The sequence below is a fragment of the Cucurbita moschata genome, unplaced genomic scaffold, assembly GCF_002738365.1.
Source record: "Cucurbita moschata cultivar Rifu unplaced genomic scaffold, Cmos_1.0 Cmo_Scf00019, whole genome shotgun sequence".
Classification (NCBI taxonomy): domain Eukaryota; kingdom Viridiplantae; phylum Streptophyta; class Magnoliopsida; order Cucurbitales; family Cucurbitaceae; genus Cucurbita; species Cucurbita moschata.
Genome location: NW_019268535.1, coordinates 1,247,124 through 1,267,249, shown reverse-complemented (window position 1 = coordinate 1,267,249; position 20,126 = coordinate 1,247,124). Strand labels below are relative to the sequence as shown.

The window sequence follows — 20,126 nt, the reverse complement described above, 5'->3', positions numbered from 1 at the left end:
ATAAGGAGAGGCGAGGAGGATGAAGATTTTCTCCATGAAAGCCAAAGAAATGGCTCTTTTAACAAAATACGACGAGAAAGCAGCTGATGAACATGTCCTTAGTTTCATAGGTAGGCCACAAATGACGAGATTTTATCCACAAAAACCCAAAAACGAATCTTTTAACCGTATACGACGAAAAAGTAGCTAATGAACATGTCCTTAGTACCGTACGTAGACTACAAATAACAAGAGATTTTCTCCATAAAAACCGTATATGACGAGAAATCAGTTGATGAAAACATCCTTAGTCCTGTAGGACGACAACAAACGACAGGAGTGCTATCTTTTACATTAACTCGAACAAACTCAACTCGTGAATATCTTTTTCGACAGATCAAACTAGATATCTAAAGTCTTAGGATGTGTCTAACAGATACAGCAGCAGCAGCATTTGAGTCATAAAAGTAAATCAAATGGCATCAATGGAAGCAAAAGAACAGTACACAAAGTTCCCAGAAGGGGCAATGTCCAACCCCCAACTAAGATCATGATTAGCATCTGACATTCATTGGAGAAGAATGTTCGAAGATCCAAGCAATTGCAAGGTTACAGAAAATCAATAACACCAATGAACACAGACAACACAACAGAATTAATTGATAATAATTACAGGGATTTGCTAAACCTATCCCTATCTCTAATAATCCTAAACCTGTCATCTGACCAACATCATAACTATTCATATTAAAAAAACAACATTCATTGTCCGCAAGACTAACCTCTACCTTTCTTTGTTGAATGTCCAGTCTTCCGCTTGTGACGACTGAAATCCGACACGAATCTGAATGTCTGACCGCATCCTTGTTCAGCACAAACATAAGGTCGGTCACCTGTATGAACACGAATATGTTCTGTTCGTGCCCATGCCCATTTGAATGTCATCTTGCAGCCCCTCCATGGACATTTGAGGGGACGATCGTCCATGTGTACTCGACGATGCTGTACGAGGTACTTGTGTGAGAAGAATTTCTTTCCACACCCTTTGACAGGACAAATGTTTCGTTTGTGCAAGACGAGTTCTTGTTTTGAACCGAAACTCATATTGCAGCCCTCGATATCGCAAAGATACTCTGATTCCTCATCCCTTGCTTTTGAGTCTCTATGGCCTGCTGGAGTCTTCAAAGATGAAGCATTCTTCACCTTTTTCTTACCAATTGGCCTTTTATCATTCGGTTTCGTTTCTGAAAATTTAGTAGGCTTTGGGGTTCTTTGTCTAAGACGCGTGCTCGGCCCACCCGGTTGTTGCTCTTCCTCTGATTCTAAATCGGTCAATTTACTATTCCTCTTAGCTTGCTTACCACGTCGATTTGGGGCGAGTTGTTTTGTTGGCTGAGGGGTCTCTAGTTTTAAGGTATGGCGGCCTCCACGTTTTAGAGGTTGAGAGAATTCTTCTTTCAAAGTTCGAGAGGCTCCCCGCTTTGCAGGTCGAAGAATCTCTTGTTTCGTTTGAGAAATGGTCTCTTTCTTAACAGGTTTACTTCGAAGTACCCTCGTCCTGCACTGATTAGCACTATCATCGAGTTGGTCGTCTGGTGTATTTTCTCTCTCGAAGTACTTCGATTGCACATTTCTTACATTTTTCCTATGGTGCAGAAGAGAGGTATCATCTTCATCTGGATCATCTGAAAATACATTTTCCCTTGCAGTACGTTTGGCCGATTTGCTTCGAGGTGTACTCATATGCTGATGAGAACTATTTTCGAAGGAATCCTCCGAAACTGCCTCTTCACTGTCAATCGTGGCCATCTTGCTTCTAGAAGTCCCTTGACGATGCCAAAGAAAACTATCGTCCCGTATATCATGCGAAATGGCGTTCTTTTTAACAACTTTGGCTTGCTTGCTTTTCGGAATCCTTCTATATTGCTTAAGAGGACTCTCCAAACACTCGTCCGAAAGTGCATCTTGTCTCTCAACATATTTATCTATCTTGCTTTTACTCGTTTTACCACGAAACTGAGAAGAATCGCGCTCGAAGGAATCATCGGAAACTGCAGGTTCTATCTCACCCCATTTGGGCAGCTTGAATCCGTAGAACCCTCTGTGCAGCTTAGTATGACGATCTCCTAGCGATTCGTCTGGACCCTCGTCTGAACCAGGGTCGTCTGTCTCACAATAAGCTTCCTCATTGACAGGAACTCTTCCATGTTTTTTATAAGAAACATCCTCCACAGAATCATCCGACATTACATCTTTACTCGCAACAATTTTAGACCGCTTGTTTTGTAGAATCCTATGATGCTGATGAATACAATCGTCACCCGAGTTATCCGAAACAATATCCTCCGATTCTATAGGTTCGGCTTTCTTAGTCGCCGCCCCACTCCCATAAGTCATTTTTCTCTTGCCAGCAGACTTTCTATTAACAGTCTCACTTTTCTGGATATTGTCCGATTTCCATTCGATCTTCTCATCCGACATTGTCCAAGAAGGAAAACCGTCGACATCTTCTTCTTGAGGATCTCTCTTTGCTAGCAAAGGATGAATTTGATTCGACATCCAGACTTTCCCACACCATTTCCCTACAACTACTCTTTTCAGCTTGCCGCTCCTCCTTTGATAGACTTTCGGCTTACCCGAAGAGTTACCCGAAGTACTGCGCCCAAATGCATTATAAATAACAGAGTTGTATGGCATCTGCTTACTATAAAGAGGAGAATGGCTAAGGTTGGCACTATAAAAGAGATTAATTCCCAACTTTACAGCCCAATCTCCATTACCCGGAATCGCTTCCTCGCTATCTAAAGCTAACTGAATTCTCTTTTCTTCGTCTTGGGTAGCATCTCTGAACGTCGTATCAGTCCACAGATGGTCGATACTTAATTCTTGTGCCATCAATTTCGCTTCGGCTTCCATCTTTGGATAGTCTGAAACAGTTTTCCATGATGCAGACAATGTTAGACACAGCAAAAATTTCAAGCGAACAGTTTATGTCATCAACAGTAACCATGAGTATTTATTAACGCACGAACCCGCTATATTTGAATAAGAACGAAACAATATTATATTAGAAAGTAGACGTATGAACAAAAATAACGAGGGAGGTGGAACAGTTCGGGGTCCAATATATTTATTCTATATCACAAGAACAAGTAAATGACTACAAATGGCACGCACCTGGATGACAAAGTAAAAGAATATGCACGCCTCCAATAGGGCGAAGTTGTTGTTCCACTTCTTTTGCGTGTTCTAGACAGAATACATGCAACCTAGAGGAGTCTTCGTCGATATCTGGAGCGAAAGGCATATTCTCGATCTCTACTGGTTCAGCGGACTGCTCAAACATTGGTTTTTCAGTATCGGTATCTAAGGAAGGTTTTCCATTCACATGTGAATCTTGATATCTAGTTGACAAGTCATTTTTCTTGGTTGAACCTACGCCATCGATTTCAAACTCCGAAGAACAATTGAATGAGTCTTTGGAATCAAATCTAGCTCTTCCAAATTCTTCATAGTCATTGACTTGAAACTGCATTTGATCTGCAGAGTTAGCTGACAAGGGATCATGATTGGAAGTTGCACTGTTTTTACAATATTCACTAGAAGTAAGACCAGAATTTTCAAACTGATATTGGTCTACTGAAGAACAAATTGTCGGTTTAGCATCATTGGCATGTAAAGCAGCATCCGCTTCAGCATTATCCTCCTCGGAATCAGATGAATGTCCATAAGCCAATGCGAGCATGCCAAGGGCAGAAGTCTCGTTTCGTTTTTCGGCATTAAAATTAGCTTTGTAACTTTGATCCGCTACTGGAAGCTGGCGATTGACGGCCTGGACTGGGACATCGTACAAACCATCAGCGACGCACCTTTCTCTTTTTCCTGCATTGGTAGTTAAATGAGCGTTCTAAGAGAGAACGGATCCTCGATAAAATTAGTAATTAAAATAAAAGTCAGCAAGTCCAGTACTGATTTGTTATAAAACCTACCACTATTAGAAGCAACACCATGCCCATCTCTAATCGAAATCCCTTCACCGGTTATCCCGGAACCAACGACCCAATCATTAAAGAAGCTACAGTCAGCTGACATAAGGTACCTAGCAGCTTGTTCTCTGGGTTGAACGATGGCTACACAGGCAAAGCTTAAAATGCCACACGTGACACAAGAAAACAGTCTTTGGTCCGATAATCCATCGCAGTGAACGCTACCACCTCGTTCGTTGGTGGCATTCAAAATCCTTGAACTTGACGCACATAAATTACCTGTGCTTCTCTCAGATAGAGTAGAATAAAGCCCGTTGACTGAATAGAGACCTTTAACTCGATTCATTCCCTGGCTGTTTTCTAGTGTGAGATTATCATAATCGAAACTTTGAGGGGATTCGGCTTCTTCCTTAGAATTGCAAAAACCAGCAGGAAATCTAAGTTTGCCTCTCATGTGGGATCCTACACGCAGTCTTGAATAAATAGAATCTGAAGAACCTTGAGGAAGAAGTACAACCGAAACTCCACTTCCGAGAACGTCCAGCAGGCTGTTATTCTCGAGAATATTCTGTACAAATAACTCCTTTATAACTGTTTCGCCTTCGCTCCTTCTTTTATCTTTTAGTCGTGAACTTCTCGGTTCAGAACCAGTGCACAGAGGTGATCTGTATGTTAAAACATAAGATTTGCTCAAATGAGTGAGGAAATCATATAATGGGAGGGACAAAAACCCAAAAGATCAATATTGATTATGATGGAAGAATTTGTAATAAGTGCTGTCGTTCTAGCAAACCGAACAATTATTTTCTCAGAAATGACACGAGTTTAAACCTTTGAAATAGCACAGCATGTATTCTCGATCATATCAGATTTGCAATCAATTCCAAGAAGATAAAAGATCAAAGAAAGCGACTGAAAATGAGAAGGAAATCATTCAGCTAGATTGGACGGACGTTACGAGAAGGCAAAACGAACCTGGAACTTAGAGCAAGATCGTATAGCAACTGAAAGTGAGATACCATTGGAGGATAATTGATTGAAGCTCTACGAATCGCAGCGTCTTTAGCAACCCTTAACCATTCTGGAGTTGCAATATTGGCTGCCTCCGCACAGTTAAATCCTAGAGGAAAGTATCAAATAGACACAATGCATGAAACAGATATAATTGCAATTTAAAGTTCAAAATAAACAACAAAAAGCATAAAATGAACAACAAAGATCTCACCATGGCTGAAACCTGTATGATAAGCCCGAGGAAAAGTGACAACAAATTCACCAGCATTTTGCACTAACCTGGTGCAAATCGATTAAAGACGTGAGAAATATACGGAACTTGTTACTTTCGAGATCAAATGACGAGGCAAGGAGCCTCTAGAAGGGTAACATTTTTTTGGGCCAACAGTATCGTCAACTCGTAAGAGTAAGATCACTAGAAATAACCGATGCCTTTTAACTCTCGAGAGAAACGATATCTAAAACAAGGAATAGAAGTGCTAACATAATGCTGGTTACCTGCAACATGGAACTCCAGAGCTAACAAGAACTTCTGGTGACATCACGGTCGTCTTCTCACCAAGAATGGCAAAAGTAACTGGACGAGAAAGGGAAAACGAATTAATTATGAATGAAATCCAAAACTAAGGCTCCATATTTTACGACCAAATTAAAATTGTAGTCACTCCACTGTACACCAGAGAGAATTGTACTACTTATAACAGATATATGAATGAAGTGAAAACAGCTAAGAATGATCCACTTCTTGAAGTGCTCTTATAATCAAAACTTAACAGATAGCAGCAAATGGGGCAATCATGAAGAACACAAATTATGGATACAGAACAAAATTTTGAACAAGAAATTAGTAGAACATCGTTGTGGGGGGGAAAACGCCTATGTAAAAGCAAAGGGGATAACAAACTCCATGATAAGCAACGATCGGTGGGAACATAGAACTAGGTAAGCGTTCCGTTGGTAGAAGTTTAAACAATGAATAACAGAGCCTATCAATGTGGTTGGTCAGCTAAGTAACAGGGCTCAATGCCAACAGCATATACACCTTGTTATGCAATGGTTAATCGAGGGATATCCCGTTCATTACCGTGTTGTCTGTGAAAATGTATTCGCTTAAGAACAGATATTCATTTGCATTAATCCAGCTAAACAAATTCACTAGAACATCTTCCAATAACATAACTAGACATATGTAGACTATAATTAACCAAATGAAAACTAGTGGTGAAGCCATCAACTCACCAAGGGGATTGATTTCTCCTCCGTATCCCTGAACCCGAACAACCTCCTCAAACGCCACAGCAGCGTCTCTCGGCACGCCATACCATGTTTTCCCCGCCCCCATATGCAGATAATTTAAGCTATGCAAATCATGGTCTTCTACATGCCAAGCAAACCAGCTAAACAGCATAGCAACATACACCATTGGCGAAGTAACGCCTGGAATCTCTTCCTTCATAAACTTCAACAGAGACCCTTTGGCCCTAGACACTGCTCTCATGTTCCACGCCGTCTCACCAAGCGTTGTGCCATCCCCTGCCTCCCTAAACATCTTTGTACTCACAGGTACAAACGCAGAGCCAGGCATATCATTTGCATATTCCACCGAAAAGGGCTTATCCAAAGTAGCCCTCCAGTAGAGCGTCTCGAGCTCCAAAGGCGAAAGCCCTCCTTTCTTCGTACATTTCTTCAAATAACTCTTCTCAAAGGCCTTCGCCTTAGCCTCAAATTGCTGAAATGTGTAGTACTCACCGCTCTGCCACACTGGTTTTTGAACCGGGCGTGTTTTTCGCGGGCAAAACCCGATCTGCTGTTGGCGAGTAGTGAATGTAGGCGGAGACTTGGTGTTAATCGAGTCAGAACATGGCGCACGAGCTGCAAGCGACTTATTAAAATTGAGAATTACAGTTTTCTTCGGCGAAGGAAGAACAGGGGGCACAATTTTGCAGATTCCAAACTTGGAAGCCTCTTTTTCGATCTTGAAAATGTATGAAATTGGATCTTGAAACTCAGCCAAAGTAGGGTGATATTCAGGAGCGAGAGGTAGGGTTTTTAGCCAAGAAAGTACCTCTGGAGTCGGCTCGGCGGCCATGGCGGAAGCTGCCATTAACAGAAGCGAAGTTGAAGATGAAGTGCAGCAGGATTTGTCATGCAAGACCCATTTCGAACGAAGACGAACAGAATCAAAAGGAAACAAACAGGGTTTCTCACATTCGGAGTTGGAAATTTAGGGGTTTTTCGATTCGGGAATCTTGAGGAAGCAAAATTTCCCCTGTTTTTGCAATCATACAGAGGAAAGGGAAAGAGAGGAACCAAAACCCAGAGGCGAAAAAAGAAAACTTTTATATTTTGGGGGCAGAGGAGAGAGTGAGAGAGAGACTGAGAGGTTGGAGTAGCGCTACACATGTGAGTGCGAAGGGGATTTATTCTGGGTTTGCGAACGCCTCTTCAATTTGCCCTTCTTTTTCCTTTTATTTACGCTTTTGCCATTCATTCTAACATATCGCCCTACAACTTGGTAATTGCCGTCTTCCGTCCCCAACTCAATCCAATCCTAAATTTTTTGAGTCGGGTAGGTTCGAGTTATAGTTCGAATCGATTATTAAATTATTTTGAAGTAAGATATTTAATTATTTATTTTTAAATATTTAATTCAAATTATCGGTAATTTGTGACAATTCAACTCAATCTAATTTGGACAGAATCATAAACCAATCCCAACTGTCCGAGTTGGATTTGATTGGTCATAACTCAATCCAGACCATACGTTGGATTGAATTGGATTAGTCGGATTGGTCGGATTTTTCGGATTATCAAATGTTTTTAATGTCTTTGTCTGATGGTTATTTTGAAGTTAAATTACAAGTTTAGTTATTTATTATTATTATTTTGTTGTATTTATTTGGTATCTAAAAATTTAAAATATATAGACGGGTAAACTTTTAATTTTGTGTTTAATAGGTATCCAAAAAATTTTAAAAATTAATTGATTTACTAGATATAAAATTCAATCCTATATTTAATGAAATTTCAAACTTTTATGTTTAATAAGTATATAAATTTAAAAAAATACAAATCGTCGTACCTATTATATAAAACAAAAAAAAAAATTAAAATTATGATGTTCGACTAAATGCAATATAAAATTACGAGGTAGAAGCTAACGTTGTCACGACTAACCATGACCTATGTATAAGTCATTATCGATTGTTTATGACGTCCTTACTTTTTTAAAGAAAAAAAAATGTTAGGACTAAATATTATAAATACTTAGTGAGCAATCCACCGTTGGAATCAGAAAATACAAACACATGCAAACATAAATCATGTTGCTCGTATCACTTTTGTACACATGTAACATAGGAGACTCGTACGACTTTTATAATTTTTGGGTCTTGTTGGGCATGCACCACTTTCGTATATAAGTAGTATCACTTCATGTGCATTGACCCTACTTTAGATGTTTTAATGTCGGTGGGGACTCAAAAGAGTTGCAAAAAGAAAAGAACATGAAATGTATCATTTTTTTTTTTTTCCTTTTTAGTTTCATGTCTACAAGAATTACACACGTAGGATCCTACATGTACAAAACACTAAATCGAGCTTAAATGGAAGAAAATTGACTCGAACAAGACTCAAATGGTGTTGAGGCTGTATGACGAGACAAAACTGTAGGGAACTGATCAAAAAATTCCTTCAACGGATCAAAGTTTCTTTGATTGTTGACTGTTGATCAATATCCATTGACTATTGATAGAATCGATTTGATTGAACCCAAAACAGAATTGACCAATCCTATGATATCTCACATCGGTTGGGGAGGAGAACAGAACGATTGTGATATCCCACATCGGTTGGGGAGGAGAACGAAACACCCTTTATAAAGGTGTGAAAACATTTCCCTATCAGACGCGTTTTAAAAATCTTGAGGGGAAGCTCGAAAGGAAAAACCAAAGAGGACAATATCTGCTAGTGGTAACAAATGGTATCAGAGTTAGACACTAGGCGATGTGCCAGCGAGGAGGATGTTCCCCAACGGGGAGTAGACACAAGGCGGCCCCAAAGGGGAGTGGATTTCATGTGAGTCCCACATCGTGGAGAAAGGAACGAGTGTCAGCGAGAACGCTGGCCCCTGAAGGGAGGTGAATTATGATATCTCACATCGGTCAAGGAGGAGAACGAAACATCCTTTACAAAGAACCTTAAGGGGAAGCTCGAAAGGAAAAACTCCAAGAGGACAATATCTGTTAGCGGTGAACTTGGGCCATTACAAAACCGATCGAATCAAATCGGTTCAAGCTGAGCCATTTCTTCAACTTCTAAGCCCCCCCGCATGGCTACTCCTTCGAGTTTTTCTACGAGATCGCTTGCAACCGCTGCATGGGAGCTCCAAAGAAGAAACACAAGGTCAAACCAACACTGAAACACAATGGTTTGATTTTGATGAAAACAAAAACGTTTCCTTAAAAATTAATGGAAAAAAAGAACATAGCAATAAGTTTGTTTTATCCAACATGTATCAGAAATGGAACAATTAATACTGTAATTTCAGCATTGACATGAACGTCTACCACACGGGCATTAATTAAATTACTATAAATACCCTTTATCCTTTCCTTTTTTTTTTTCTTTTTTAAATAAATCAAAACCATTGATCTCTATTAAATAAATAATTGAAAAAATAAAACTAAGCTATATGACCGTTGAGAATCTGACCTGTTGAAGTGGACCAATATGTGTTAGCTGAGATCATCACCTAATATCTTGTTAGGTACCACGGATTTTCACAATAGTATCATATTTGTTCACTTTAAGCATAAGCTCTCGTGACTTTGTTTTGGGGTTTCCTTCATACCAATGAGATAGTATTCCACCCATGATCATTTCTTAAATTAGTCGACGTGGAACTTTCATCCAACATATCTAACCAAAAAAGGGAAATTTCAATTATAATAATATAAAATCGTAACAGTCTAAGCTCACCGCTAGCAGATATTGTCTTTTCTGGGTCTTCCCTTTCGAACTTCCTTTCAAGGTTTTTAAAACGCATCTACCAGGGAGAGGTTTCTACACCCATATAAAGAATGTTTCGTTTCCATTATAAGCCCTTATAAAGATGTCACGTGGGGGAAGGGAAACAAAACATTCTTTATAAAGGTGTGGAAAACTCTTCCTAGCAGACGTGTTTTAAAAACTTTGAGAAGAAGCTAGAGAGTGAAAGTTCAAAAAGGATAATATTTGCTAGCGGTAGGCTTGGGCCGAAAAAAGACGATGAAATAATCACCGGATTCCAGTAGTGTCTGTCCTCCAATCATAGTACCGCTCATGAAAATGATCAAAGCTTCATTTTGAAGCCTACAAATAGGAAAAAAGTGAAGTTCAAGAGATTCAGAACGAAGTGTTGTAATCCGACATGTCAGCTGCTTAATAAAGGAGCTCCTAATAACTTACTGAATGAAGTGGCTTCTGACAGAACTGGCTTCTGACAGCTGAAGAGAAACAGGGCAATGATCCGTAGAACCCTACATGAATGCAAGATTAGTATTGATGTTAAAGACATATATCATCACTATAGGTTTGAATCTTGAATTCTGCCCTTGGGCATACGGCCTAACCAGCCTTCCCTTTTCGCTGGAACTTTATGGGCGTTGCTCCGTTTTCCACTAGATGAGAGCTATACTCCGCAAGGAGCCAAATGGGCGTATGGTCTTGTCATTTGACCTCTCTTCTCGTGTGACTAGAAATGCTCAATGACAACCTCTCAATTGTCACCGCCCGGCCTCTCTTGCTACCCACAATTAAACCGTAAGTTTAAACAACTTATCCATGTATTCAAAGAAAATTATTCAATTTCTTAACCAAATCAATGAATCCTTGTATATTTGTGAGATCTCATCTTGGTTGGAAAAGAGAACGAAGCATTCTTTATAAGGGTGTGAAAACTTCTCCCTAGTGAATGCGTTTTAAAATCATGAGCCTGCTGGCGATATGTAATGGGTTAAAACGTACAACATCTGCTAGGAGCGGACTTGAGCTGTTACAAATGGTATCAAAGTCGGTTACTAGACGGTGCAAGACACTAGTCGACATAGGGCTAGACCTTTTCATAGTAAACATGTTTTTAAGACCTTAGAGTGAAGCTCGGAAGGAAAGGATAATTTTGATAGTTCCATGTTTCCACTGCAACATAAGTTCAACAGAGTAGTGTTTACTTGGTATGAGTATCAATAGGATTGGTGCCTTTCTCAAGGTATGAACTCCTTGTACTAACTATCTACCAATGCTAAAATGGTATAACTAGCCACCAACATAGGTTCAAGTGAGCAATTCTTATACCTTCGAAGATGAGCAATTCCAAGGTTTGGGTTATGAGATTTCCCTCAAAATTTTAAGGAATGCTCCGTGGTTTCTCTTGGTGGTTCCCTTTCTTAGACCGATGTGAGATATCACGATTCACTTCCATTGAAAAACACCTCAAATACTATTTGTAACAATTCAAGCTCACTGCTAACTATGGAGAGATTTTCACGAGTTGATCGAAGAATGTTTTGTTCTTTCTCCAACCTAAACCTCTATTCAGTAGACGTGTTTCAAAATCTCACGCTTCACACCTCTCTAATACAGAAATCATATCCTAAAAGGTACGCAAAGCAATCAATGACAAGAAGGATCAGCAACTTCTTCAACAGTATATTCCGCGAGTTAAATAAGACAAAGCTGATAAAAAAACACCTAAACTACTCGCGATCATGAAACAAGAAACAAACCGCTCCGCGGTTTTCCAGAAAATTTTCTAAATAGGATTAAACATTAGAGAGAGTGCGAAAAAGAAAGTGACCTAGAGATAGTCGAAGCTGAAACGTGAACGGAACTGTCTTCGTCCATTTCTGGAGGATCAACGTTGAGGTCGGCAAGAACGATGAGTGGGAACTGTCCGAAGCTCCACTGTCTTGAGACGCATTTCGAGAGCACCTGGAGCTTTTCCGCGCCAAAAGACTTCGTGTTCGCGTATTAGAATGAAAGAAGAAGACCCTTGTTTGGTCATGCGGATTTCCTAGTCGCTGGTTGGATACGTAAATATATTGCATCGAATTAGGTTCTTAAATGCTAATTATTATTATTTATGTCAATTTTTATATTGAATACTACATTGGTATGAGGGGAGGTTCAAAGTATTCTACATAATTTTAAATATTTTTTTTCCTCTGCGTAGGAGATTACAACCAAATCAAACTCATCTCAATCACATAGACACCAATTTCGGAAGAATCCAAAATTTGATGGGTACTATGATCATTACATGATACTCATGAAAAACTTTTTGCGTTCAAAAGAGTACTGAAATTTGGTAGAGAATGGGACTTCTCCAGCAACAGAAATTTGGTAGAGAATGGGACTTCTCCAGCAACAGAAGACATCATTTCCATTGATTTCTGCAGCAACAGAAAACATCGTTTCTATGGATTTCTGCAGCAACAGAAAACATCGTCTCCATGGGATTTCTGCAACAACAGAAGACATCGTTTCCATGGGATTTCTGCAGCAACAGAAGACATCGTTTCCATGGGATTTCTGCAGAGCAACAGAAGACATCGTCTCCACAAATTCCCTGAAGAAGCAGATCGTTTCCACAAATTCCCAGAAGAAGCAGCAACAAAAGAAAGACATCATTTCCACAAATGCCCGGAAGAAGCGAAGATCAAAAGTTGGAAAAATTCGTTCGATCTCGGAGACAATCCTCAACAAGGATACAACAAAGAACATATGGGATTCTATAAACATACAAGGATACCGGAAGCCCTTTAGAAGGAGTTTGAAATGTTTCACAATGAGTATTTTGCTCGAACCCTTAGCATAGCCAACAAGATGAAAATAAATATATCTTTAGAGTTTTTCTCGTTCCTAACATTCCCAAGCCAAGGGGAAAACGTCTCGAACAAACATGGAAGAGAAGCTTCCCAGCCGAGCCAGTGAAAAATCCAACCCAAACTCAAGGGAAAATCGTCTCATCCATATATATTGTCGATCCCGAGGAAATCGAACCAGAAAATATAATGAGCAACAAAGGTTGATGGCCCCATAATACCACAAAAAGCTCTTAAACTCAGACATCTAATGAAGGAAATAAAAAGAAAATTAGTAGTAATTAGTGAGGGAGTACTGTCCACCAACAACCCTTTCATGTTGTGCGAAGCAGCAGAGCAGAGCAGAGCATTATGAAATATAAAAGGGATCCATCCATCCTGTCTAAACAACATGAGATATCACGACATTTGGCCTAAAATTCTGAACAAGAAAAAGAAACAGAAACCGAGCTTTTTATACAATGGCAGGGGGATCATATCATCTCCTTATCATAAGACCACCGCTAAAGTAATAAAACAACCATCATCATCAGGAGGAAGAAGGAAGAAGGAAGCAAAACACCCATCATACCTACTCTTCTACTTACTACTAACTACTACCTTGAGATGAGAGGGGAGCCACCAAGCAGGCCACAAGCTCGCTCGCTCGCTCACTCCTGGCGCCTCCTCGACACGATGCAGAGAGATGTAACAGCCAACAACATGCTTGAGATAAACAATCTAAAACTCTGTTTTTTCTCCCCCTCAGGAAGCTACAGCCAAGAGCACGGAGGAATCTGCAGCAGCAGCAGCAGAAGCTGATCCGAACGATGGTAACAGCCATCCCTTCTTCTGGGCATGCTCCACGTAGAGAGTAAACTTCTTGCCTGCATTTGGAATGTCGAGTGCCAGGTCGTCGAGGCTTTCTTTGATCCTACAGAAGCCTTTAGTCATCTGGTTGATGGTGATCAGGCCAACATTGAAGCATTCCTGCAGCAGATCTAGAATCCTGTCGTTCTTCTTCTCCATTGCCATGACCAATGCCTTCTTCACAACCTCGTGGTTGAAGAAAGGCATTCCCAGATCACGGATACACTGGCAAGCTTCACTCACGACTCCTCCACTTTCGTACTCCTCCAAGAGCTTCTGGATCTTGTCCTTTGCGTCCTCCACTGCCCAGCCCGTTCCTCCACCCCAGCATCTCAAAAGCCTTTCACCAGCATGACGAGCTGCAATTAATGACCGAGCCATTCGCACTGTCTCACTTCCAGTGCAATTTGGGGGCAACCTGTTAGCAATATCCTCGAGATTCAGAGGAGCCAAGACATCGTCAATCACCGCTCTGGCTAGAAAGAGAGCAAGCTCATTTGATGCATCCAAAATGTCCAGCGCTGTATCTTCGGCAGACTCCAGCAGCATCACAAAACCATTGACAATATCCTCTGTAGAGAATATCTCAATGTGAAGAGCTGAAAGCAGGACTGAAGCCATTTCTTTTTCTCTGTTTTTCCTATCCATTGCAAGTGTAATCAGTCTCTTCAAAAAGATTGGATTATACTCGGGTGTACCGAGATCTTCTAGGCTTCGTAATAATTCAGGAATGTCATCCGAAAGAAAATATTCATGAATTATAGTCACAGCCTCTTCCTTATAGCGTCTCAGCTTATCATCTTTAGATCCAACATCCACATCTTCATCTGAAGATTTCACAAAGGAAGCATCAAGCCATCCTTCAGATATGGCCCTTGGAATCAAGGATTCGAACAAAGATTTCGCCGATGGAATATCAAGAGCAAGGTCATCAAGGCTCTCTGCCAGCCGAGAAAACCCCTTAACCATTTGACTAGAGCTTATCAGACCTTCCTCAGCAGCTTCCTTCAGAAGCTTCAGTATCAGGGGTTCTGCTGTTCGGATCTCCATGGCAAGAGTCAAAGCCCTCTTCACAACCTCGTGATGGAAGAATGAAACACCTAACTGCCTTATGCATCTGCAAGCCTCAGAAGTATCTCCACTCTCAACATATTCCCGTAAGAGATAAGCAATCTTTTTCTTCACTTCCTCTACTGTAAAATGTGTGCTGCCCCCCCATCTTTTCTCGACAAGTTCCGCATGATGTGGAGCAGAGAGATAGCTCTTCTCAGCAGTTTGGATAGCCTGACTTCCTTTGGATGATTCCAGCAATGCTTTCTTTGCCCTGGCTAAAAATGCTGGGGGAAGTATATCATCAACCACAGCACGAGCTAAGAACAAAGCAAGGATATCAACTGCATCTAATATATCCACAGCAAGATCATCAGCCGATTCAAGTAGCATAAAAAACCCATCCCTTATATGGGCAGGACTGATGACATCAGCATACAAAGCAGAAAGCAGAACTGAAGCCATTTCCTTCTCCTTATCATGTCTGTCCATTGCCATTGATACTAGCCGTTTAATAAAGTAAGGATGATATTCACTTGAGCCTAAATCTCCAAGATCAGATGCCGCCAATTCCACGTCACCAGTACTAAAGTATTCCTCTATAATGGATACAACAGATTTCTTATAATCATCCAAAGGATCTGATACAGTCGACCCAATAAGTTGGTATGGTTCCTATTAAAGAGAAAATTTCAAAGACAGAATAAATACTCAGATTTGGAAATCACAAGTTTCTATCATCAAACCTCAAACCTATATTTGGGAATGCTATCTCCTCGGAGACTTAGGTTCATAACAGTACAAACATCGCTTGATTGGACAATCATAAAAAAGAACAGAAAATCAAAATCCAACTCAATATTGAAATTACCTCGCCACTGTCATAATTAGGATCATTTCTGTCAATATGAGAATCACCATCAGTGTCGAGTAATTTACCCCAGGTGCCCTTTCCACCAGCCCCATCTGTCACCAACAGTATACATACTAGTGGTTAGAAGCATATGAACAGGAAAAACTGCTTAAACGACACCTAACAATATAGATTTTATCATGTATAGTCAAATAAGGTAGGACTTTCAAACTATTGGAATATTGATTGTAGAAACTAGAAATCAAAATGTACACTGCGAGATGGCCAAGTAGAAAAGGGTGTCGAGAGATTTCACAGGCAATTCTAAAAATACATTAAAATCATGTAGTTAAAAGAGCACCGCCTGGATACAAATTTCACGCGTATAAACTGAAATTCTAGAGGTGGGGAAGTAGGCCTAAGAGAAATTCTGAACACAGAAATATAATCATAGATATTAACTACTGAACGCATAAATATGATAATAACATAAGATTTATCAGAACCTGGTGCAGTTAAAAGATCGTATCATTCAGAACAGCAAACGATCTTCTATTAGTCAACATCTAGTATTAATTCAAAGAGTCTATAAATAGTCTGAGTTCTTTGCTTGCTGTTTATGAAGCGTTCAAATAGAACACATTAAATTTTCAGATACTCTCTAACTAATAACATCATTCAAAAGAGACACTTCCATTCTCTTCAAATTTGCGTTGCTCGCAACAAAATCAGTAATACAATGATGACAGATGAACTCACCCTTTTTCACCCTAATATGCTTCCCAGAGTGTTGTCTACGCACATGTTTCACTCCCATTCCAGGGGCCGGTACCTTCCCGCCAGCAGGGGCTTTAATATGATATTCAGGAAGTAGTGAGCCTTTGGGAGATTTCGGAGAGGATGACAAAACATCCACATTCTGACTCGCTATTTTCATCACTTCCCGCTGCTCCTCAGTCAGGAATCCTTCATTCGATGCCATTTATGCTGGAGATACCTGCGTGTAAATTATAAGTCAGAGAGGGAAAAGGCACATACAGACAGCAAAAATTGATAAATAAAGCCGATACATAAAAAAACATGCATTTATGAATATGGCTGCAGATTTAAACCTATCTATAAAACAAAATCTACCCAGATACTATAGTATAGTAAACAAAATTACAATACAGGAAACATACATCTATAATAAAATCCATAACATAGAAGGAAAAAAAGCGCACACAGAACACATAAATTGAAAAATAAATTCCATAGCTAAAACTTGCATTAATTAAACTGGCAGCAGATTTAACATCTATCTCATGCTAAAAATAAAAATACATCCTACCCAGGAGATTCAATACGGTAACCAAAAGAACGACTTAATCCAAGTATAAATCCATTAAATAAAAAAAAAAAATCAATCAGAAAAGGGGCAAAATGAAGCAACAGAAATATGCGCCCGCAAGACCGCGTCCACATACTCCAACAAATATGAAAGGCTCTTACACAACATCTTGAAATTAAACCTCAGATAACTCGGAAATGGAAGACAGACAGACAAAAATCTAATACCTAAACTAAACCTTCACTTCCTCAAGTTCAATAAATCCTTCGAGAGAAAAAACCAACAATCAATCACTCCACACTCCATTTCTTCGATTTCCTCCACAACAAATAAAAAATAAAATAAAAAGCAGTCAACATCAAAACACAAGGGAGAGAAAGAGAGAACCTATCGGCGAGCACTGATAGAAGCAAGCAATGAACCGAAAGAAAACACTTGGAGGAGTGGTATTCTTCTGTGCTTGGCCCGGATCTCGAGCCAAGACAGGAGAGACGATTCGGATCTCCAAATCACAGCACCAGCGAAGGAAAAACAAAAAAGAAAGTGAAAAATTACAATGGAATGCGAAACGAAACAAAAATCGGAGGAAAGGATGAAAAACCCTAGATCAGAAAAGCGGCGGTTTATCGGACCCCGATCCGAATTTGTCTGGTTCTTGTTGCCGGTTGAGAGAATGAAAAAACAAAAATTGGGGGATGAGGGCAAATAAAAAAGGGGGCGAAAGAGGGGTATTTATATGGAGGCTCCGGCTAGAAGTACACGTCATCAAGGGAAGGGGTTTGGGTTTATCCTTGTGTGAGGGTGTCCACGTGGCGTCCTTGCTGTTTTCTCTTCCCCGTATTTTGCTTCCACTCGCCTCCGTGCTAACCGGTCCAGTCTCCGCAGATAATATTAAGCTCCTCCTTGTTTATTTATTTATTTATTTATTTATTTTTTATTATTATTATTTCTTAATATTATTTATTATAATTTCTTAATTTTAATTAATATAATTTATGGCTCAACCTTTTCAACTCCCCCTCCCTCTATTTAATTTATTTTTTATTTAATTTAATTTAATAAAAAAAAATACTGAAAATCACCCGGCATTATTGAACCAGACAAAATACCAATTAATAAAATTTAAAAAACCGAGCACGAGCACGATTAATAAAATTTAAAAAACCGAGCACGAGCACGAAAAATTGGACGTTGAACTACATAAATAGACTGAATATTAAAGTCAACTTTGTATCAACGTTGTCGTGTGTGAAATTTAATTTGTTGTCGTTATTCTTTTTATAAAATTTTAAGTTGAATTATTAAAAAAATCATGATAGGAGTATTAACATAAATAAAGAGTAATTCCTCGTAAATTTTGGAAACATATTTATAAGGGTGTATTTTACTATATGAAAAATATTGTTATTATTTAACCTTTTAAGATTTATTATAAAATAATACTTAACATGGGCCCATCTCCCGAACTCTTGGATAAAGGCTGGGCCCATCTCCCACACTTTGGGCCTCATGGGCCTATATTATGAATCAGAGATGGGCCACTCATGCATCAAAAGCCCAAATGGGATATCTGTCTCCATCAAAAGCTTCAACGGGATAAAGGCTGGGCCCATCTCCCATACTTTGGGCCTACTCGGCCCATATTATGGATCAGAGATGGGCCATTCATGCATCAAAAGCCCAAATGGGATATCTGTCTCCATCAAAAGCTTCAAGTCGTGTCTTTCCTGTTCTCTGTAGCAAGTTTTACATTCAAAATTGCCAAGTTTCTGGGATAACTTCACATCCGGTACCGTGCCCTCCCCGACCTCTATCTTTTTTCGAATATTTCGAAGCAATAGCTCTTTCTTCTATTAAATTCTTGTCTAAATTTTCTTTATGATCAGGAGCGGGGACTCTACGTCTGAGCAGATCTTCTCAAAGGGGATGACAACCCGACCAGTTAAGAGGAACTCCAAGCTCCGATAATATGTTTCAAATCAAACATCTTTTCTTCAATGAAAGAGCCACACACAATAGACATTTCTCTCCTTTTCAAATTTCAAGATCCGGTGTCTGGCTCTGATACCATTGGTAACCGTTCAAACCCATTGCTAGCAGATATTGTCTGGTTTAGTCCGTTACCTATCGCCGTCAATCTCACAGTTTTAAACCGCGTCTGCTAGAGAGAGATTTTCACACCCTTCTAAGAATGCTTCAATCCCCTCTTTAACCAATGTGGGATCTCACAGTCAGGTGTCTAACTCTAATACCATTTAGAAGAACCCAAACCCACCGGTAGTACATATTGTCTGTTTTGACCGGTTAAGTATAGTCGTCAACCTGACGGTTTTAAAACGCATCTAATAGGAAGAGGTTTCCACACCTTGTAAGAATGATTCAGATCTCATATTCGCAGCCAGGAAGAATAACAAAAATGTAGTGATATATCAAATGTCAAGCATCAAGTTGATATCCATGGCAAACAAATTATCAGACATTCAGCACTTCATCAGTTCTAAGTTCAATCAAGTTTCCTCATATTCAAGTTCCTCCATAAAGAAAAAGCTACGACAAACCTAAATTAAGCAGCAACTTAATTAACAAACAAGAAACAAAGAGAACAATGAACTTAAGATTAATCTCGTACCTCTTACAGACCATAAGCCAACACATCGCAGAATCTCCTGCAAACTCCTCCATTCATAGAAATACTTCCTCACAAATTCTTCCGTCAAAATCTCCCAAAGAATCCCCCAGAGTCACATTTTCCGGCAAATTCCTCGCAGTTCGCACAATCGCTCCGACGACGCCATTCGATATAGCCCTAGAATTCGACCTCACAGAGCCAAATTGCTCCTTGTCTTCGTCGAGATCAATTTCAGCTTCATCTGAAAATTCGTAAATCGGGGGCACGACGACGCATCCATAGGGTAAGACGAGCAAATTAAATCAGTAAAACGAGCTTAGAACTGGGCCTCGTCAGGACGATTAGGGTTACTGGAAGCAGAAATAGAGGCCCGAATTCCGTAAGCCCAATCAGTTCTATCTTTAAGACCGAAGACGTAGACCTCATGTGATTAATTGGTAATGAACTGGGCCTCCCTCATTGACATACAAACGGCCCACTTTTCGTAATGGGCTGCATAAAGAGGCCCATGTACAACATTGAAGCCCAATTTTCTTTTTCTTTTTTTTTTTTTTCTTTTTTTTTTTTTTTTTTT

The 20,126-nt window shown here is 39.7% G+C and overlaps 2 protein-coding genes and 1 long non-coding RNA gene across 3 annotated transcripts; all 3 read right to left on the bottom strand.

Annotated features, from left to right (window-relative positions):
• Positions 1–482: 482 nt before the first annotated feature.
• Positions 483–7,379, bottom strand: LOC111456911 (lysine-specific demethylase JMJ705-like). The gene is made up of 7 exons (XM_023098982.1): positions 6,219–7,379; positions 5,478–5,556; positions 5,191–5,258; positions 4,941–5,085; positions 3,969–4,630; positions 3,157–3,861; positions 483–2,906 (listed from the first exon to the last, which is right to left on the bottom strand). The coding sequence occupies exons 1-7, from the start codon at positions 7,081–7,083 to the stop codon at positions 757–759; spliced, it is 4,674 nt and encodes a 1,557-aa protein (XP_022954750.1). The 5' UTR covers positions 7,084–7,379; the 3' UTR covers positions 483–756.
• A 5,781-nt stretch (positions 7,380–13,160) lies between these two features.
• Positions 13,161–17,641, bottom strand: LOC111456871 (programmed cell death protein 4-like). The gene is made up of 4 exons (XM_023098919.1): positions 17,311–17,641; positions 16,353–16,590; positions 15,612–15,706; positions 13,161–15,415 (listed from the first exon to the last, which is right to left on the bottom strand). The coding sequence occupies exons 2-4, from the start codon at positions 16,573–16,575 to the stop codon at positions 13,586–13,588; spliced, it is 2,148 nt and encodes a 715-aa protein (XP_022954687.1). The 5' UTR covers positions 16,576–16,590; positions 17,311–17,641; the 3' UTR covers positions 13,161–13,585.
• Positions 17,642–18,470: 829 nt separating this feature from the next.
• Positions 18,471–19,817, bottom strand: LOC111457087. The gene is made up of 2 exons (XR_002712871.1): positions 19,553–19,817; positions 18,471–19,481 (listed from the first exon to the last, which is right to left on the bottom strand). It is a non-coding gene; the product is annotated as an uncharacterized LOC111457087 (long non-coding RNA).
• Between the last annotated feature and the right edge of the window lie 309 nt (positions 19,818–20,126).